At 37.3% G+C, this 19,920-nt stretch overlaps 3 protein-coding genes across 6 annotated transcripts; 1 reads left to right on the forward strand and 2 right to left on the reverse strand.

Moving 5' to 3' along the window:
• The first annotated feature begins 6,454 nt into the window (after nt 1-6,454).
• LOC107767965 (NADP-dependent D-sorbitol-6-phosphate dehydrogenase) lies at nt 6,455-10,620 on the forward strand. The gene is made up of 6 exons (XM_016587070.2): nt 6,455-6,654; nt 8,200-8,294; nt 8,379-8,496; nt 9,102-9,234; nt 9,724-9,943; nt 10,068-10,620. The coding sequence occupies exons 1-6, from the start codon at nt 6,522-6,524 to the stop codon at nt 10,296-10,298; spliced, it is 930 nt and encodes a 309-aa protein (XP_016442556.2). The 5' UTR covers nt 6,455-6,521; the 3' UTR covers nt 10,299-10,620.
• A 309-nt stretch (nt 10,621-10,929) lies between these two features.
• On the reverse strand, nt 10,930-15,800 carry LOC107767964 (polyprenal reductase 2). 4 transcript variants are annotated; one of them, XM_016587067.2, is made up of 7 exons: nt 15,540-15,800; nt 15,216-15,373; nt 14,374-14,720; nt 13,377-13,611; nt 11,630-11,728; nt 11,456-11,527; nt 10,930-11,324 (listed from the first exon to the last, which is right to left on the reverse strand). In XM_016587067.2, exons 2-7 carry the CDS (start codon nt 15,369-15,371, stop codon nt 11,220-11,222), a joined length of 1,014 nt encoding a protein of 337 aa, XP_016442553.1. In that variant the 5' UTR covers nt 15,372-15,373; nt 15,540-15,800; the 3' UTR covers nt 10,930-11,219. The 4 variants fall into 4 exon arrangements, with proteins under 4 accessions (XP_016442553.1, XP_016442554.1, XP_016442555.1 ...); XM_016587068.2 differs by having other exon boundaries at nt 15,511-15,644; XM_016587069.2 differs by having other exon boundaries at nt 15,502-15,631.
• Nucleotides 15,801-18,090: 2,290 nt separating this feature from the next.
• Nucleotides 18,091-18,648, reverse strand: LOC142162444 (uncharacterized). Its single transcript, XM_075218799.1, has 2 exons — nt 18,457-18,648; nt 18,091-18,351 (listed from the first exon to the last, which is right to left on the reverse strand). Exons 1-2 carry the CDS (start codon nt 18,646-18,648, stop codon nt 18,091-18,093), a joined length of 453 nt encoding a protein of 150 aa, XP_075074900.1.
• Nucleotides 18,649-19,920: the final 1,272 nt, after the last annotated feature.

A 19,920-nucleotide genomic window follows, 5' to 3' on the forward strand; every position in this document is an offset into this window, starting at 1 on the left:
TGAGTGTTTGTTATTCTCTCTTTAAAAGAAAAATACCCAAATTGAAATGAAAATTGAAATGAAAATTGAAACACCTCCTAGGATGGCAGCTTATGGTTAGGTGGTGATTCTGAGAATTAAGACTAGTTTGTTGCTCAGATTCGTTAATGTAATAGTAGTGCCAAAATGATTTGGGAGACTTTGGGGGCACTTTTTGTAGAAAGTCAAGTCTAATGGGATACACTGATGCTAGAGTTCAAGGGGCTAGCATTAGGGGTAGGTGAGGTTGCATAATATTGAAGTAGCTAGTGTATTGGTGAAAATAAATATTACAGGTGGATTCATATACGTGACTGATGTGGCAAGACACGTGGATCACTAAGAAAGCGACAGCGGGAGAGATGCATTAAAAGAGGCACAAGTCGTAATAGGTACGAGCAAATCACCCGCGAGATAAAAGAGGTATGATCGCTCGAGTCTGAATTGCTATATGAAGAGACACCGATAGAATGAATCAAGGCAGCAAAGAAGGAAGATTTGTGAATCGTAAATTAATGTGCATGAATGATCAGACGTTATAGAATCTTCATGAACAGTTACGATTGTCAATTATAACGTATCAACTTATAGATTCCTATATAAGGGAAGAAGATTTCACTTGTAAAGACACGTTCTGATTATTATTGGAATACAATTACTTTCTTTTGCTTTCTATTGATTACTTTGTTATTTCATATTCTAATTTCTTTTCTTATCACTGAGAAAATATAGAACTTCTTGATTATTAGTATTTCGAGTACTTCTAAAAATAAGCTTTGACCGAAGTACACAGTTTTTGGTTAAACACCTAGCTCCCTAGTTTAGAATTTTTTTTCTGTTTTCCAAAATTTTATGGTTCGAGCAACCTTGGATTCGCAGAAAATAGCTCTCGAGTTTATCCATTCTTAGGACTCGAACCATGAGATTTGGTTAAAATCCAACTCTCAGGACTAAAAGTGAAAGAATCTCGTTATTCCATAACACTCTGATGCTGTCATGATTTAGATTTGATACGAATATTGTGGCTTTGAAACAGAAAAAGAGATGAGCTTTTCGGTCTGGTAGGCCATGACGGATCATGTGATTTTGTCTATAAAGTCTTTCAAAACACAGTTTTGTAGTGGCTTTTGATTTGTTACGTATTGCCCCGTATGTCCACAACGATTGCTTTGGAATGACGATAACAAATTTTTAGTGTTGTTTTTGTATAGTCCTAGTATTTTTGGGTGAAGTGAATGAGGTTCTATTGAAAAGGTTGAATCTTTTTATGTGATGACCCAAAAAATATCATCTTTAATTTAAATATTTATTTCTATGTTTTATGAAAATGTCGAGAACTTACCTGCTATGAGTTAAGTATCACCTAAATAGTTGATGTGAATGACGTTTCTTTTCTAGCAATATATTGCTTATGAGGTCACTATTAGAATTATTTTCGTGTGGTGTTACGTTGATTGGATTGTGTATGTATTGTTAGGATTGGTTTTTGGGATTCTCTGACAGGTGGATAGGCCTAGTTACAAAGGCTGACAAAATTTTTGGAAAATTTGGGAGTTAGTAAAAATTTGGGAGTTAGAGATGTGTGAGAAAAGAGATAAGTTATGCTAAGAGTTTGGGGGTCGTCTCTACTTCTCATTCGAGGACTATTAATATGATGGATACCAATTGGATATGATAATAGGTGTACGAGGCATATTAGAAGATATATGGGGTCTAAGGAAAATTCTAAGTCTAAGCCAAGTTGGAAAATTTCATAATAGACTAAAGTTGCAAATGAGTACGCACAAGACCTCACTTTGGACGAGCATATCTACTTATATATAAGGAGTTGTGTGATGCACAACCTATCCAATTAAAGCTCTTTGAGTCTAGTTTCCAAAGCATCAAACTGTTTGTAATTTGGAGGTGTATACTGAAAGTTATGACCATTTCACTAGACCTATATCACATATGCTCCCAGGTGCGTGGCGGCCACGCATATTCAAAAGTTTCTGCCATGTGAGCGAGGCCTGAGCGCGACCGCGCTAGTAAAATCACACTGAACAGTTCATAAACCGAAAAGTTTGAAATATTTCCCATTTTTAGTCACTCAAGCACGAATTTAGGCGATTCCAAAGGTTTTTTTCACGATTTCGACTTGGGTAGATGTTCTATATCCGGAAGTGATTACATTTCATGAATCTACATCAATATTCATCGTTTAATTCGGATTTAAATGGAAGAAATTGGAATTTTTGCAAAACTTTTCAAAAATAAAAAATTAAGATTTGGAGGTCGAGTTGTTGTCGGAATTTGATAATTTTGGTATGGTTGAGCTCGTATCGGAATGGATGGTTATCGGATTTTATGAATTTCATCAGATTTCGAGACGTGGGCCCTACGAGCAATTTTTGAGCTAAATTTCGAATTTTAATCCCGAAAATTTGTAAATTCATATAGAATTAGTTCCTACGATTCATGTTGAGTATTTTGAATTGTTTATGACTATATTTGAGAATTTCGGGCACAAATTCGCGAGGCAAAGGCTTGTTGAAATTTTGAATTTGTTGCAAAACGAGGTAAGTGTTTGGTCTAACCTTAGTTTGAGGTATTAGAAGTTGTGTCCTATTTGCTATGTGTTATTTGTTGAGTACGACGTATAGGCATGGTGACGAGTATCTATACGTTGGTGGCAAGTATGCTCGTGAGTCTTATACTATGATTAATGTGACTCCGTTTCGTATTGTTCATGCTCTATATGATAATTTCTATTGAGGAATATAACTTGTGGAAGTATTATTGTTAATTGAACATGGTCGAGCGTAGGCTCAAATTGAGAATTGAATTGTTGAACATTGTAGAGCATTGGCTCAAGTTAATAATAGAATTGTTGAACATTATAGAGCATTGGCTCAAGTTGTGAATCGAGTTGTGAAGTAAATGTGAAAGAAGAAAGAGGAGAGATAATCATGATATTGTCTCTCTTGTCGGGATGTTATTGTTTTGATATTGTTTCCCTTGCCGGAATGTTATTGTGATTTCATTTATTTCCTTGCCCTTATTTCTTGTGATTGTTGTTTGGGTGAGGAAGAGTGTTAAAGCACGAAAGGTAATGTCGTGTATGATTTTGTGAGGAAGAGTATAAAGCATGAAGGGTGATGTCGTGCCGCACGATGTACAATTCCGTGCCGATTATATTGATTTTATGGTGAGGATGAGAGTAAAAGTACGAAGGGTGATGCCATGTAGTTTATATTGATTCTTATGGTGAGGACAAGAGTAAAAGAACGAAGGGTGATGTCGTGCACTTGTCCTTGATTTTTTTCCTGATTCTTGCTAATAATTGAGTTATGTTGTCCTTTACATTTATTTACTGATTTTCTGTTATTACTTGATTTTATTTCAATGTTATAGATTCCCTTACCCTATTTACTTTGTGTTTGTTGCTTGGGTGAGGAAGAGTGTAAAGCACGAAGGGTGATGCCGTGCACTTGTCTTTATTTTCCTGATTTTTATCGATAACTGAGTTACGGTTTCTCTACATTTAATTGCTGGTTTCCTGTTGATACTTGTTGTACCCCGCAGCACGATCTCCCCTTCCTATTTTTAATTGAACTATGGTGATCGTCATATTTATTTGTTGTTCTTCTATTATTATTCGATGTCCCCGCAACATGTTACCCCCTCCCATACTTAATTGCACATTACTGTTCTTCTTTTCCGCTGTATGTGATTTAACTGCACAAGTTTATTTGGTGGTCTGGTCCTAGCCTCGTCACTACCTCGCCAATGTTAGGCTAGGCACTTACCAGCACATGGAGTCGGTTGTGTTGATACTACACTCTGCACTCTTTTGTGTAGATCTCAGTGCTATAGACTTCGGACCGCAGTGAGATTGCTGCTTCTTGTTCATCAGGCGACCCGAGGTAGTCCTGCAGGCGTCCGCAGGCCTTGGCCCTCCTTCTATCTACTATTTCTATTTCTTTCATGTATTTCCAGAGACAGTGTTGTATTTATTGCTTGTAGACTTTTATTTGTAGTACTCCTAGACAATCTGTGAAGTTGTGACACCAGTCTTGGGAAGATTTGTTAGGGATTGATATTAGCAGTATTATTAAAACTTTACAATGCAGTCTTCCGCTTATTCAATTCTGTTGTTATCTAAGTGTTGGTTCTAAACTGTTATCGGATTAACAATGGAAATACGGTAAATAGTTCAGTTGGTGGCTTGCCTAGTTTTCAGTAGTAGGTGCCATCACGACTCCCGAGGGTGAAAAATTCGGGTCGTGATATTTTATTAGCAAAAAGAGAAAGAAAAGGGAAGATTTTTTCTATAGTTGAAGAATCCTTATTGTGTTTTATATTCTTTCTTGTTTTCTTCTACTTCTCATATTTGCAATTGCTTTCTTGTAAGGATATTTTTTTGGACTTAGATTTGGTAGCTCTGAACTCTTTTAAGGCTGTTATCAAGAACGATGACAGACCAATATCCTCAATTTCATTTGGGGTTTATGGTTCACCACATCTTTCAAGATATACTCCTTATGGATAGGTATTCAATGTTTGGTTAACTTAGTTTGCATAGAATAACATGAAACATGTGTGATTGTATTTTTCACACAAAAAGTGTACTATATTTCTTTGTTGATTTGGGTGGTGGAAGAAGCACCTAAGATATTGCTGCAAACAGAGGCAGAGCATGAATTTTAAGCTTATGGGCTCGAGACGTGTTATTTTCTATATTAATAATTTACATATATTCAATGAATTTTTTAAGATAAATATAGAATCTGAACTAAAATTACTAAGTTCAGCCGAACCCATAATCAGCACTCTGGATCCACCCCTAGCTACAAAAACTCTTTGTACCTTACTAGTGATGGCAGAAGATGTGGCTCTTTGGATTGTAGGGGTTAGGTGAGCGCCATGTTTAGAATTTCTTTTTTTTCCTCATGTATTCGGCATTCGAAAATCACTTATTCGATTAATCTGAATATGTCTTTTTATCATGATATTTCCATTTTTAGGAATTGAATCCGAAATGTCTGAGTTAAGGTGAAGAGATCTTAGGCATTAGATGGGCGATGGTGCAATTGTTTAGAATATGATATGAACATTGTGGCCTTTGCAACAGAAAAAGAGCTGTGTTTTTTTGGTTGGTAGGCCATGGTGGAAAGGCTTTAACTTTCACACAACAACAATAACTATCACGCCTCATTCTCAAACTTTAACTTCTACTGTACGAATTATATAAAATTTGTAAGCTATTAGTTACTACTTGAAAGATAATTACGTGTAATGATTCATAACAAATGAATTAGTAATCTAAAAAATAATAAAACAAATAAAATTTTATAGCAGAATTTTTTTCCCATCAATTTAGCAGCAGATTATTTTCTCAATTTTATAGCAGATTAAATTACACTTATAATGTAAACTTTTTACAGAAAAGCATGAACTGGGACACGACGCGATCTTTACATAAATAGGTAGATTCATTGTTTACTTTTTCTAGTATGTGCATATAATTATACAATAATATCATGCAATTATACACATATTATACCTGAATTAATTATATATTGTATATCCATGGACTATTTTAAGTTTAAGCGGTTGGATGGATAGGTATTTAGGTTAACTGTTCAAAACAGACGATTGGAGTAGAAATGGCGCGGGATAGCCACTTTTAACATGGTATTCAGTTTTTATCCAGTATTTTTAATGGATAAAAATAATACAAAAGACGTTTTTATGAGCAAAAATAGTCACTACTCTATTAAAATTAATACAAAAGACGTTTTCATCCTTTCTTCACGAGTGTTGTATAAATATTAAGGACATGATGTCTTTAACATTTACACTGCAAACATGAAGTTAAGGACGCCATGTCCTTAACATTCACACAACACATATGAAGTTAAGGACATGATGTCCTAAAGTTTAACAACGGAAGGTGCAAATACAGGATATTTTGTCCTTAATATTTACACAGCATTCATGAAGTTAAGGACACCATGTCTTTAATACTTGCACATACTCATAAAGTTAAGGACACTATGTCTTTAACATTTACACTTTACATATGAAGTTAAGAACACCATGTCCTTAACATTTACACCGCACATATGAAGTTAAGGACATGAGGTCCTAAAGTTTAACAACAAAAGTTATTATATTTTAACAACAAAAGATTTAGGACACCATGTCCTTAATATTTACACAGTACCCATATCTAGCACAGAGGTATTTTTGTCCGGACGGATAAAAATTTATTAAGCACTAATTAAAGAGTAATTATATTTTAAACAGTGCCTAAAGAGTAAAGACATTTCTAATTAGTGGTTAATGGTGCACTTCCCCGCGATTGGACTGGTTGGGACAGCATGCTAAGTTTATAAACATTTGGGAGCCCAGCCCACATGTTCGGCCCATCAATATAAGTCGAAGCAAAACCTCAATTATTACAGATTCACACAAGTTCCAAGCAATCAAGTCCCAAAGAAATTGAAAAATCTGCAGAAATGGCGATTACACTCAACAGCGGTTTCAAGATGCCGATAGTCGGACTCGGTGTTTGGCGAATGGAAGGCAAAGATATAAAAGATCTTATCATTAACGCCATCAAAATTGGCTACCGTCACTTTGATTGTGCTGGTAACACACTCTCTTCTCTTTCTCTTTTCGCTGTTGATAGATACAAAAAAGCCCCGCCCCTCATTTGGATTACTAGCTGAATGTGATTTCCAGATTTTTACACACGGTTAGTTCTGGATATGTACTTTCTAGTGTTATTTATCCTTTAAAACAATTCTACTTCCCCTCCCTGAATGATTTTGATATAGAAGCTTTTGTTTCCTATTAGAAGGCACGCACCCTTTGAGCAGCTGGTATTGAATTATATATATAGTTAAAAAATTGTAGTTAAAAGATATATGTTTGGCGTTGCAAATTCAGAATTTCTAAGAGAGCTTCGCGTTGCTTAAGTTGCGGTTCAGTGTAAGGCAAGGCACTAAGGCTTGCGTCTCATTGCCCACGAGTTCTCTATTGAATCAAGCAGCACTAAACAACAAATATAATCGAAAATAAGTGTATCAGCTGCTAAGGGAAGCACTATGAATGAATTTCCTGATGTTCTTTGGAAGGGCAACGTAAGGCTAAGCAACCGATGTCAGTGCGGTTGCTGTCCGCCAATGAGGTCCTCGCCGCATGCTAGACTAGATTGTCAGTGCCGTGCGGGAAAACCAATGTCGTGCGGGAAAACCAATGTCGTGAGCAAATTACGGAAGCTGAGAGAGAATTGGGTTTTGAATGATGATGATGATTTTATTGATGAATGAAAATGCTGATTACAATGATGCGGTGTCGAGGGGGAGAGACACCAGAAAATGATTGCTTGAAAATGTTTGATTGTTTGGTCCCCCTTAATAATGCTTAAAAAAAATAAACCAACATTACAAGACTAGCCCTAATAAAGCTGTAGAAGCACACTGAAATGAAAATGATGAAAACTAGCCTATGATTACAATGAAAAGGACTTAGATTATTACAAGGTAAAACTAAGTCCGATGGCAGCATCTTTGCCCGCTCTTGGGCCCTGATGAGATAGCTCCGCACTATCTCCATGTTGCGCTCCCATTCGCTCGAGAAGTTGGCAGCTCGAGGAGATTTCGGCATGGTTGATGCATTCACCGTTTGCGGGAGAAGCGGTTGTTGTCCGGTAACAATTTCAAAAGGGCTTTTGTTTGTATGATGGCTCTTTTGAGAATTGAAACACAGTTGAGCAGCATCCAGGAGCTTCACCCAATGCTTCTGTGATCCAGTTGCAAAGTTGCGGAGATATTCCTCCAGCATGTCATCGAACCAGTCTGTCTGGCCATCCGATGGTGGATGGATGTCTGTGTTGTGACTCAATGTTGACCCAAAGCACCTGAAGAGATGGGTCCAAAAGTTGCTAGTGAAGCGTGAGTCGCGCCTACTAACAATGTTTTTGGGCAGGCCCCAATGTTTGACAATGTGCGAGAAGAAGAGTCGAGCTGTATCTTCTGCTGAGATGTTTTGCGGGGCTGCTATGAAAGTTGCATAGTTTGAAAATTGATCTATGACAACCATGATGGATGCAAGATTGCCGACTTGGGGCAATCCCATGATACACTCATAGTGTATCGCACTGGTGATTTGACATTTGGTATTTGCTTGCAGCTGACTATCAAAACGAAGCTGAAGTTGGGGAAGCACTTGCAGAAGCATTTCAGACGGGGCTTGTGAAGAGGGAGGATCTTTTCATTACGACCAAGGTTAGTGTTAGAACGTTAATTTCATTTGTTTACATAGTTTTTAGATTTTGCTGTGAATTGCATATTTACCTCTCCTTTCTGCAGCTTTGGAACTCAGATCATGGTCATGTTCTTGAGGCCTGTAAAGACAGCCTTAAGAAGTTATGCCTGGATTACTTGGATCTCTACCTTGTTCACTTCCCAGTAGCCACAAGACATACAGGTGACACTGCTAGCCTTTTTTTCCTTCAACTTTCTTCAGACTTTAGTGTATTTATTCCATGTTTCTGTTTGTTTGGGGTTGTGATTAAGAGTGAGAGAGGCCAGAACTCATAGCTGATAGGACATTTTACCAATTTCATCTTTATTCTTTATATCCTGACTATTGTTTCAAGTGCACATTTATACTGAAGACTGTTGAACATAACAATGGTATCACAAAAACACCTGTTTCGGACAACTAGCCTGCTGATATCAACTGACGCATAATGATCTTTTGGCTGAATACCTATGCATAAACTTTTCCGATGTCCAAATATTGATGCCACTGAAAACCTGAATTAACTAGTCAGCAAGATCATACTTCGCATAATGATCTTTTGGCTGAATACCTATGCATAAACTTTTCCGATGTCCAAATATTGATGCCACTGAAAACCTGAATTAACTAGTCAGCAAGATCATACTTTCTTTGATATTTAGTACAATCACATCGCATGAAATAGTTAGTGATCAATGTGCTGTAAAATAGTTGCTCGAGTTTGCTTGAAAGCAAGAACTTTGTGTACTTTTGAAATGGCTAAGTTCTGTTGCTTTACATGCATGTAGGAGTTGGTACAACAGCTAGTGCACTGGGTGAGGATGGTGTTCTGGATATCGACACTACCATATCATTGGAGACTACTTGGCATGCAATGGAAAATTTAGTCTCCCTCGGCTTGGTTCGCAGCATAGGGATCAGGTATACTACAGCTTAAAAATCTATGCTCCCCTTTATTCAAGCTTTCATGCTACTGATAATTAGTAGCTGAAGTAAGGCATTAAAGAGAGGCTCGAGTGTTTAACTGGAAGTTTATTCCTCGTATTTTGCATAGTTCCTATTAATTCTCTAACTTATTTTATAAATGCATTATGATATAACATGTTCTGTAAATAATATGTATATAGGCATTGTTCTGATGGTTCCATGTGCAATGTGTATTCAGACTGCAAAACACATACTTAATTGGTCCGTACTCCGTAGTGCTTGAAATGAGCATCATTTCTTTGAATTTTGAATTCAGTATGCACTTGTTGTGAAATCAGCTCTTCGACCTACTACTTTACAGGCTTACTTTCAAATGTGGTGCATCCTTGCATAGAAGAGTATGCTACTTGATAAATCAAGTTTAACTGCTTTTTTAATTGACTAGGCTTTATTCTTAATCTTATAACGGAAATTGATGTGCAGCAACTATGACATTTTCCTTACCCGGGATTGCTTAGCATATTCCAAAGTGAAGCCTGCTGTGAATCAAATCGAGACTCATCCTTATTTCCAGCGTGAATCTCTTGTCAAATTCTGCCAAAAGCATGGCATCTGTGTTACAGCCCACACACCTCTTGGTGGTGCTGCCGCTAATACTGAATGGTTTGGTTCAGTATCATGCCTGGAGGATCCAGCTCTAAAAGTAAAACCTCGTGCTCTTATATTTTCTATAATTTGTGAACTGTTCCTGTGAAAGTTTTGCAAAAATTTGATTCATATTACTGGTTTGTTGTAACTCAAGTTATGTTTGCTATTTATTGCATCAGGGTCTAGCTGAGAAATATAAGAAGACTGTGGCCCAGGTTGTTCTGCGCTGGGGCATCCAGCGAAACACAGTTGTGATTCCTAAATCATCAAAACTGGAGAGACTGCAGGAGAATTTCAACGTTCTTGACTTCGAGCTCACCAAAGAAGACATGGACCTCGTCAAAAGTTTGGACCGCAAGTATAGGACCAATCAACCTGCAAAGTTCTGGGGCATAGACCTGTATGCTTAAACAGTTTCGTGCTTGATGTCTCGTTGGGGACCAGGAAAAGGGACCGAGCTTCTTAGACCAGCATCCGATTTGAACTTGGCAAAGTGAGATGATGTTAGGTATTAGTTGGATTGTATCTTAGAACAACAACAAACCAGTGTAACAAGTGGGGTGGGGTCTGGAAAGGTAGTGTATCTTATGTTTCTTTATTTCAAACTTGTATCAAGGATGATGGGATAGTCCTGGTGGTCGAATTTCTGGGAGAGCAGATGCCCTCTTTCTCGGTGAAACGCATCTCCAATCTAAAGGCGATTAAAACTCTCTGTTGAGTTAAACAGACTCAAAATTCCTCCGCTTACATAATAGCATTAATGTTGTCTAATGAAATTTACGTGGAGTTTATCATTTGAATGAGATAATTAGTAACACAAGTCCAATAATAAGCAATTTTCAGATCAAGTGATCATAATTGACTGTCTGTTGCTCGGATACAGGTGCAAGTATCCAACATAGGTGCAGAGATTGGATTCGCCATTGCATAAATTTTAAGATTAGGAGGGTTTGCTTGTTGAAAACTAAGTTATGTTTAATATTGACTGAGATATGACTTGCATTTTCTAAGAATCCAACACAAGTACGATGTTTTTGATGATCCGAGTAACCTTGATGACAATCTGATCTTATTCATGTAACTTCTGCTGCAACATCCACAATCTTCAATTATTTATGTTGCATGATAGGGAAGCTGTAGGAAAAACCCAAAAGGGAAAACCACATTTGCTCCGATTGACTCACTAAAAAGGTTGGCTAAGTTTTTGATCCATAGATCTGTCAATGGCCAGAATGCAGCTTCTACCAGCTAACCCAAGAACAATTCACATCTATATACAGTCACAGTTACGCTCAAAGAAACAATATAGCAGAACTTGGACATAAAGCATATTAATAAACAAATGGGAAAATAGCAAAACGATTCCTAGGATAGTTGTCAAACTTATGCAGATACCATCTATGTGTTTCAGCTGCTGCTAAAACAAGATTTGCCACCTGGAATTGCAACACGACACATCACGTTGCAGAAAACAAGTAAACATCACATGAAAAAGTGAACATGGGCAAGGAAGCAAATAGGGTGGGAAAGTGGAGGGTGCTTCTCAAGACTATGAACAGAGTCGTACCACAAATCCCCAGAGTAGGCATATCGTAAGGTCTGAACATCCACTAGCAACCACGAAGCCAGCATATATAACCTTCAGTACGAGTAAAAAGCAAAAAGAAACGTGTAATTTAGATCTTGACAAAGGTCGGTAACGTGAAATATACAAAACATTAGTAAGAGAAAGAGAAGTTACAATCTCAGCCAAATAGTGAGGAGATGAAACATATTGAAACCAATCACCATCAGGGACTACATAATCATCACTGTGTTCTCTGTTCTCCCTCAATGACCCCTGATTGGCAAAGTAAAGGTGTTATACCACAAAGATGAAGCTACACCCAAAGAATTCTACGGTCAACATTAATGGAATAACTGACACAAGCATACAACAAAAACTACACCTCAATAACCGACACAAACATAACGTAAAAGAATCAGCTGTCAAGTTGAAAGAGAAATACCTTTATTTTAACAGGGTAAATCATATGAGAAAATTTTAAGAACCAACAGAATATGAGTAAAAAACAACAGAATGAAGCAACAGATAAAGAAGTTAGCCAAACAACATTAGCACCTGTACTTTTGTTGTAATGAATACTTTGCACCACCGTAAGTTTAAGTAAGATCAGTTTCAACCTCTCACTTCAATTTGCTTCAGTTCATTAATGGAACTGCATCTACAGTCCAGTGTATCAGATTTATTTACATACATTAACAAAAGTGTATAAGCTTGGTTATTCACCTTCACAGGCTATTGATTCAACCATTGTACTATAATCTTATGCTGCCAATCAGCCTCAACATCTGTTTATCCTTGTATTTACAATATCTTAATGAGAATCAACTACAAGGTCAAACCACACCCCAGTAATAATATCTAGAGCAGCTACAGTTGTCAGAATTCGGAACCCCTTATCTGCTAATCTACCATATGAAAAAAAAAATCTAACTAACGGTCTATCTTAGTGGCGGTGAGATCCATTTCCCATGCGCACATATTCACATTTAAAACCTACGAAATCGCTAAATGTCAATCCATATTCCGACCTTGCTACAATCTTTACAAGCATGACACTATTGGCGTGCCTAGTTTTGTCTATTATTGCACGTAGAACCTATGATAAATAGATAGAGATTTTCGTTTATCATTTTTTTATTGGTGTGTAGCCCCCCAAAAAAATCACATGGAAACAAATAAAAGCCAGTTAACATTTAACATAAATGTTATGCTTCTTTTGGTTGTTATGCTTTTGATACTATTATGGTTTCTACTGGAGTTACTAATGAATTGTCTCCTTCTCCTTCTCTTTTTCTTTTTTCTGCACCGAGGGTCTATCGGAAACAGCCTCTCTGCCCTATCAGGGTAGGGGTAAGGTCTGCGTACACATTACCCTCCCCAGACCCCACTTCATGGAAGCAAATAAAAGCCAGTTGACTATAACATAAAAAATAGAAGTGCTTTTGCTTCAACTCAATCGGGACATAGCTACCCCAAATATGCCACACTTATTACTACATGTTTTAAGTTCAATTCTTGGAACAAAATAGTATTTTTCAGCTGTTATAGCTCTATCTTCGTATAATTCACATAGCAGGAATAAAGTGTAATTGTGACGTGGAATAGATTGTACTCGAAATTGATGAGGGTGAGCGAGCTCAAGTCAACATGAACGGAGGGCTCAGAGACTGAAAGCAATTTTGTCACCAGAAATGTGATCAGTGCTTTTAGCGATTTTCTTTAGACTAGAACTTAAAACCTTTGTTAGGTTTTTCATGAAAAAGCTCAAAGGTGTTTCTCAAGATAATAAGGCAACTAATAATTTCCCATATAGGAGAGATTAACCACAAGGATAAGCACGTGACAAATTAACCAAGTGGCTAAAAGAGTCCCAACTTCAAACACAAATCTGAATCTTTAATCAATAGTACATGGCACTTACAAGAATTGCATGACACCGGCATTGATGAATCCAACCCCAACAGAAAATCGCTGCACCAATCCATGTGTACCATCTTAGTTGCACGAGAGGATTCAAAAATCTCCACCAATCAACCTCAGTTGCTAGCATCCTATCTTTTCCTTTAACAATAAACTCTTGAATCAAACTCAACCCGAACTTGTACACCTCTCTAGCATAGTTGCAGCAAAGAGAGAGGGGAGCTGCTGTATAGAAGCTTGAATACAAAATAAAAATAAAAAAGCAAAATTCAGAAAGCGTTTTTGTCCATTGGATATCTTGGATTGTATGTGTTATCGAAACTTCAAAAAGTCAGGTACTAAAAGAGAATTTACTAATGTTGTCACCAAACAGGAAATAGGGACTAAGATTTCTACAAAATGTGAATCATTTCAGATAATTTACTATACAAAATTACAAATAAGATGCCTTTTAGCAAAAGTAAAGCCTAGTTGGAAACTCTAAAGTCTAAATAGAGATGACGAAGTTAAGATCCGAAAAAGGATGGATACCTAATTCACTAGCACTAGTGAATGATGGCACCATGATCTTGCTATGTCACTTCAATTATGAGACTTAACATTAATGTAAACAGGAAGGGGCACCTTGATAAAAGAATCAGCTTATTTCTCCCCTGAATAACTCATGATCCGATCGTTGTTTCAGTTTAAGCAAGTGTAAAAAGGTAGTATCTAAATGATAAGACCATTTTACTATTTCTTAATGTGTATCAGGCCAATGAAGTTCTGATCGACATAATAATAGAAAGGGTGGCGAATATTGAAGTTCCTGTCAAAGAAAAAAGAATAACACACAAAAAAGAGAACAACAAATACACAGAACAACAGGAGTCCGCTCTAACCTTAGACAGTCTACATTGATTATGGTAAACTATGTTTACTTACCCAGCTAATAAAACACAACAAGAAATATGGAAATATGTTACTAGAAAAAGAAACATAGTAAGATGCCAACTTACAATAAACCTGTGAGATAGCCGAAAATGTGCATCCTGGCATAAGGACTATATTTAAACACGTATATTGACTCAAAGAGGCGTCGAAGTATTTGAGCTTCCATTAATAAAAGCAGAAAGACTGATAAACCAATCTTGCTTCTATGTTCCTTTGATGTATGGGATCCTTGTAAAGAGAAGATACGTGATCCTCCAGTCAAGTGGCTAGTAATACTAGAAAAAAGCAATGGTTCTGAGATCTTTGGCGTTGTACTATACGCATAAAGCCACGTTGCAGCTAACAGAAGTGTTGTCCAAACAAAAGCTAAAACATAGAAGTGAATGAAGAGTTTCTGTGGAACAGAGAGTTTCTGCAATTGAACAAACAAGCCAAAGGGAGTGACAGGTCAATAAAGTCAGCTGACCTCGGATCATACAACACAGAAAAACTATCAAATTCTGAAGTCTCAATATCTTATCAGCACTACTAATGTTTTCTTAGCTTGATTTATTTGATTTCTCACCTCAAAACTGCACGACGACCCAACAATGCACATTGATCAGTTTAGAAATAAATTATTGATCAATTGAACTATGAGTGCTAAAATATTTTGGTAATGTCGAATGACGTTGGCTCATAGTAAGAACACGAACACGCAAGAACAATGGCGGATGGAGCATGTAAACAACGGGTCTCTCCATTTTCGACACAGAGTCTAGACATATATGCGGAAAATAAGATTACATTTTGAGCCTATTATTTCAAGTGTGTCATGGTTTAAGTGCTGAAAATTTAAAAGTTGAACCGATCAAATTAAAATCCTGGATCCGAGCACAAGAAACAAGTTTTCGAATGGCATACTTACATTTGAGGAAGACTGCATAATCTTGCCACGCTTAGCAAACCCCAACAAGAACTGTTGAAAAGACCTAAGCTTTGAGGAAGGAATCAAAGCAATAACAATTGGCAAAGTTGCAGCAATCCATGCAGCTCTTAGCAGGGTGACCAGCCCTAACTCCATTTCTACAAAAAAGAAAAAGGGAACTATCAATTTTAGTTCAAATTCACAAATGGGGTTCTCTGATTTCTGCAGATTTAAAAAAAAAATACTTTTACCACAATAGAAGGAGTATTAAAGATGCAAACTTTACTGAGCTCACGGGGTAAGGATGGGAACAGAGAGAGAGACCGTATAAATAGTTGGGTTGTTGATTCAGTGACGTGAGGAATTGGATATGCTATGCGTCTGTCTCGAAATTGAAGAAAACTTGAAGATGAAGTGAAGGTTCCATTGCTTTTTTGCTTCTCGGTGTCGAAATCGAGTGCGCGCTGCGAACTGTAGTGAATTGAATTCACTGTTCTATTTTGGCAGAATAGCCTAGTAACCTCCTATCCTTGTTCTGGTTTGTCATCTTGATCCCTCTATTTTACAGAACTTCATTGGAACTCTTGTACTATATCAAAATAAATAGTTTAAACCCCTCCTTATGTGTGTGTCTCACTTCCCCTGACATGGATAACACATCAGATCCATGTCAAATGCATATATCCACATCATCATCTTCTTCTTTGCAACTAGGCTGAATACATATAGCACCTTAAATTTGTCCTAATTTTTTATTTAGACACTTAAACTAATGTTTGTACCTATTGAATACTTTATTTATACTTAATCTGTGTCAATTGAACACATATTTTACAATCCTAAACCAAGTCCAACGTGTGAGTACCACTTAAGGTATGCAGAAAATATGACCAACATTAAAAAGCCACGTCAGAAAACAAAAAAGACAAATTTTGGAGAGAGATAAGGAAGAAACAGTAACCGGAAACAGAAGAATTTCGGCTAAAAAAAGAGACAACACCCGCCGAAATTACGTTTTCTTTGTTACTAAATTACCATCTCACCAACTTTGGCAAAAACAAATTCATCCGGAACTAAGATTAACCCTGGATCCTCGTTAATTGCCCGGCAATTCCTTCTCACCGAAAAAAGTTGCCTTGTCAGCAAATAAACGAATCACCATTGGTGTCATTATAATAATCTCAATAAGAACCAAAGAAATTAAACAACTAAACTGCGAAATTAAGAGAATTTTCTGTTTATATATAAATGAAAGATAAATAAAAGAAAGAAGTTGAACTATAATAGTCAAACTTAAAATAACTATCTACTATAGCTGAACTCCATAGCTGGATAAGATCTGCAGAAAGAAGAAGAAGAAGAAGAAGAAGAAGAAGAAGAAGAAGAAGAAGAAGAAGAAATAGTCAGAGAGAGAAGAGTAGAAGTAGAGATCGAGTGAGGAAAGAGAGAAAGAGAGGAATGACCTGGGAATCGTTACCTTCCTCTTTCTATTGAAGGTAGTTATAACAACCTCAGCTGACGTGGCACGATCCTAGCCCTTGTAGCTCATTAATTCAAAATTAATCCTAGCCATTAATTTGAATTTCTGGTATTCTCCTTCAACGATTCTGTTACTGCTTATCTTCAGCTTCTTCTCATCGAACCTCGACGGCAACACTGATCTTGTAATGATTATTGGATCATTACATACCCCCACCTCTTCAAAGGATCCTTGTCCTCAAGGATTAGAGCCGAAGTTTGGAAATTTAGCTTTGATGAACTGATAATCTTCCCATGTGGTATCTTTCAGAGGTAGATTGGACCATTGTACCAGCACTCTAACCACAACAGCATTGTTCATCTTTATCAATTGCCTTTGCAGAATAGCAACTGGCTTTACCAAGAACTGACCATCTTTACCGGTGATAGGCAGAGTGGTCTGCACTACCACTCTATCACCTATCTTTTTCTTGAGTAGAGAGACATGAAACATAGGGTGGACCTTAAATTCAGGGGAAAGATCTAATTTGTAAGCAAAACTATCAATTCTGGCAAGAATCTTATAGGGTCCATAATATTTAGAACGCAACTTTAAGTTTCTTCTCAATGCAAGGGAGGTTTGCCTATAAGGTTGTAGTTTCAAATAGACCATATCTCCCACTTGGAACTCTCTATCTGATCTTCTTTTATCAGCATAGTATTTCATTCTCTCCTGAGCTTTAGTGAGGTTGTCTTTCAACAACTGTTGCATTTGTTGTCTTCTCATCATTGTATCTTCAGTTGCTTGCACCATTGTCTCCAATAAGGGCCCTAGGGATAGCTGAGGGGGTGAGTAACCATACAAGGCCTCAAAAGGAGTACATTGCAGGCTGGTATGGAAGTTGGTATTATACCACCACTCAACAGTAAGCCACTGCTTCCATTGTATTGGTCTACTAGCAGTCATGCACCTGAGATAATTCTCTAAACACTTATTAACCCTTTCAGTTTGACTATCACTCTAAGGGTGGTAAGCAATGTTGTAGTGTAATTGAGTTCCCAAGAGCTTGAATAAGGACTGCCAAAAATTGCTTAGAAATACCTTATCTTTGTCAGTTACAATGGACTCAGGAGTGCCATGTAAGCAGTGTATTTTCTTCCAGAACACATCAGCTATTGTTGTTGTTGTATAAGAATGTGAAAAGGCTATGAAATGTGCATACTTGGTCATTCTATCAACCACTACAAGGATCACTTCTTTGTTCTTGGACTTTGGCAAACCTTCTCTGAAGTCCATACTAATGTGGCTCCAAGATTGGTTTGGAATGGGAAGAGGCGGCAATAGTCCAGGATATGTCGTGTTGTCATCCTTATTCTTAAGACAAATATCACAGCAAGCCACAAAGTCAATTACCATCTATTTCATCCTAGGCCAATAGAACATTAGTGATAACCTCTTTAGAGTCCCAAGTTGTCCTAAATGTCCTCCTACAAGAGAGTCATGGAATATGGAGATCAACTGAGTTTTGAGACCACCACTAGTACAAATGTAGATCTTTTTTTTTCTTCTGAGTATGCTGGAAGTATAGTGCCAGATGTTAGGTCCTTGTAGAGTCATTGCTGCCTGACTGATCAATTCTGTAGCTTTAGTGTCTCCTTCATAACTGTGTGCTATCTCCTGCATCCAAGAAGGAATCGAGACACTGATTACCTATAATGTTCCTTGGAATTGGCTTGTGTTGTATTCTAATCTTTCCGGTTGCCTAGAAAGGGCATCAACTACCCTATTTTTAGCCCTCTTTTTGTACTGCACTTCATAATCTAACCGAAGCAATTTGGTCAGTCCCTTCTGTTGTATAACAGAAGTAACTCTTTGTTCCAGAAGGTATTTTAAGTTGTGGTGGTCAGTTTTGACTACAAAATGCTTGTACTGTAAATAGTGCCTCCATTTGTCCATTGCATTCAACAAGGCCATATACTTCTTCTCATAGATTGACTTACCTGTGTGCTTTTGAGCCAAAACCTTGCTAAAATAGGCTACTGGTCTACCTTTTTACATTAGGACAGCCCCAATGCCACTTTGACTAGCATCTGTCTCAACTATGAACTCCTTAGTATAGTCAGGTAAGGCCAACACTGGTGTAGAAGACGTAGTTCTCTTAAGGGTTGTAAAGGCTAAGTTAGTTTCTTCATTCTATTTAAAAGCATCATTCTTAAGCAAGTCAGTCAAAGGTCTACAAATAACTCCATAGTTAGCAACACACTTTCTATAGTACCAAGTCAACCCTAAGAATCCCCTCAATTCCCTCGATGAGTTTGGTCTAGGCCAATCGACCATAGCTTGTATTTTAGAAGGATCAGTAGATACTCCTTCTGCAGTTATGATATGTCCTAAGTACTCAACCTTAGATTGACCAATTTGAGCATTTAGACCATTTAGAAAATAAGGAGTATTTCCTTAGGGTATCAAATATAGCAATTAGGTGCGTCACATGATCCTTCTCAGATAGACTGTAGATAAGGATATCATCAAAGAAGACCAAAACAAACTTTGTAAGGAAATGTTGAAAAACCTGGTTCGTCAGAGCTTGAAAGGTAGTTAGTGCATTTGTTAATCCAAATGGCATCACCTTGAATTCATAATAGCCTAATATGAGTTTTGAAAGTTGTCTTGTATATATCTTCTAACTTCATTCTGATCTGGTGATAACCAGCTCTCAAATCAACCTTGGAAAAGATCACAGATCCACTCAGCTCATCTAGGATGTAATCCACAATAGGTATAGGATACTTATCCTTCACTGTGATGTCATTCAATCCCCTATAATCTACATAAAACCTCCAGGTTCTATACTTCTTTTTGACAAGCAGTGTTGGTGATGAGAATGGTGATTGACTATGCTGAATTATGCCATTGGTGAGCATCTCTTTAACTTGTCTCTCTAACTCATCCTTCTGATAATAGTTGTACCTGTAAGGCCTCAGACTGACTGGCAATTGCTCCAGGTTTCAAAGGAATGGTGTGATCTAAGGTCCTGACAGAAGGCAGAGATTTAGGTTCTGCAAACACATCAGGATATAGGTGTAACACCTCTTAAATGGCTTCTCCTACTGGTTCCTGACCTTCTATCACCAAGGAATTCATCATGAACAGATGAGCTATTAGAGCTTGGCCTTTCTTCAGCATCTTCCCCAGTGTTCCACTTGAAATCATATTCAGTTTACCTTCCTCAAAGATACCCTACAA

Source organism: Nicotiana tabacum, chromosome 7 (genome assembly GCF_000715075.1).
Source record: "Nicotiana tabacum cultivar K326 chromosome 7, ASM71507v2, whole genome shotgun sequence".
NCBI classification, from domain to species: Eukaryota; Viridiplantae; Streptophyta; class Magnoliopsida; order Solanales; family Solanaceae; genus Nicotiana; species Nicotiana tabacum.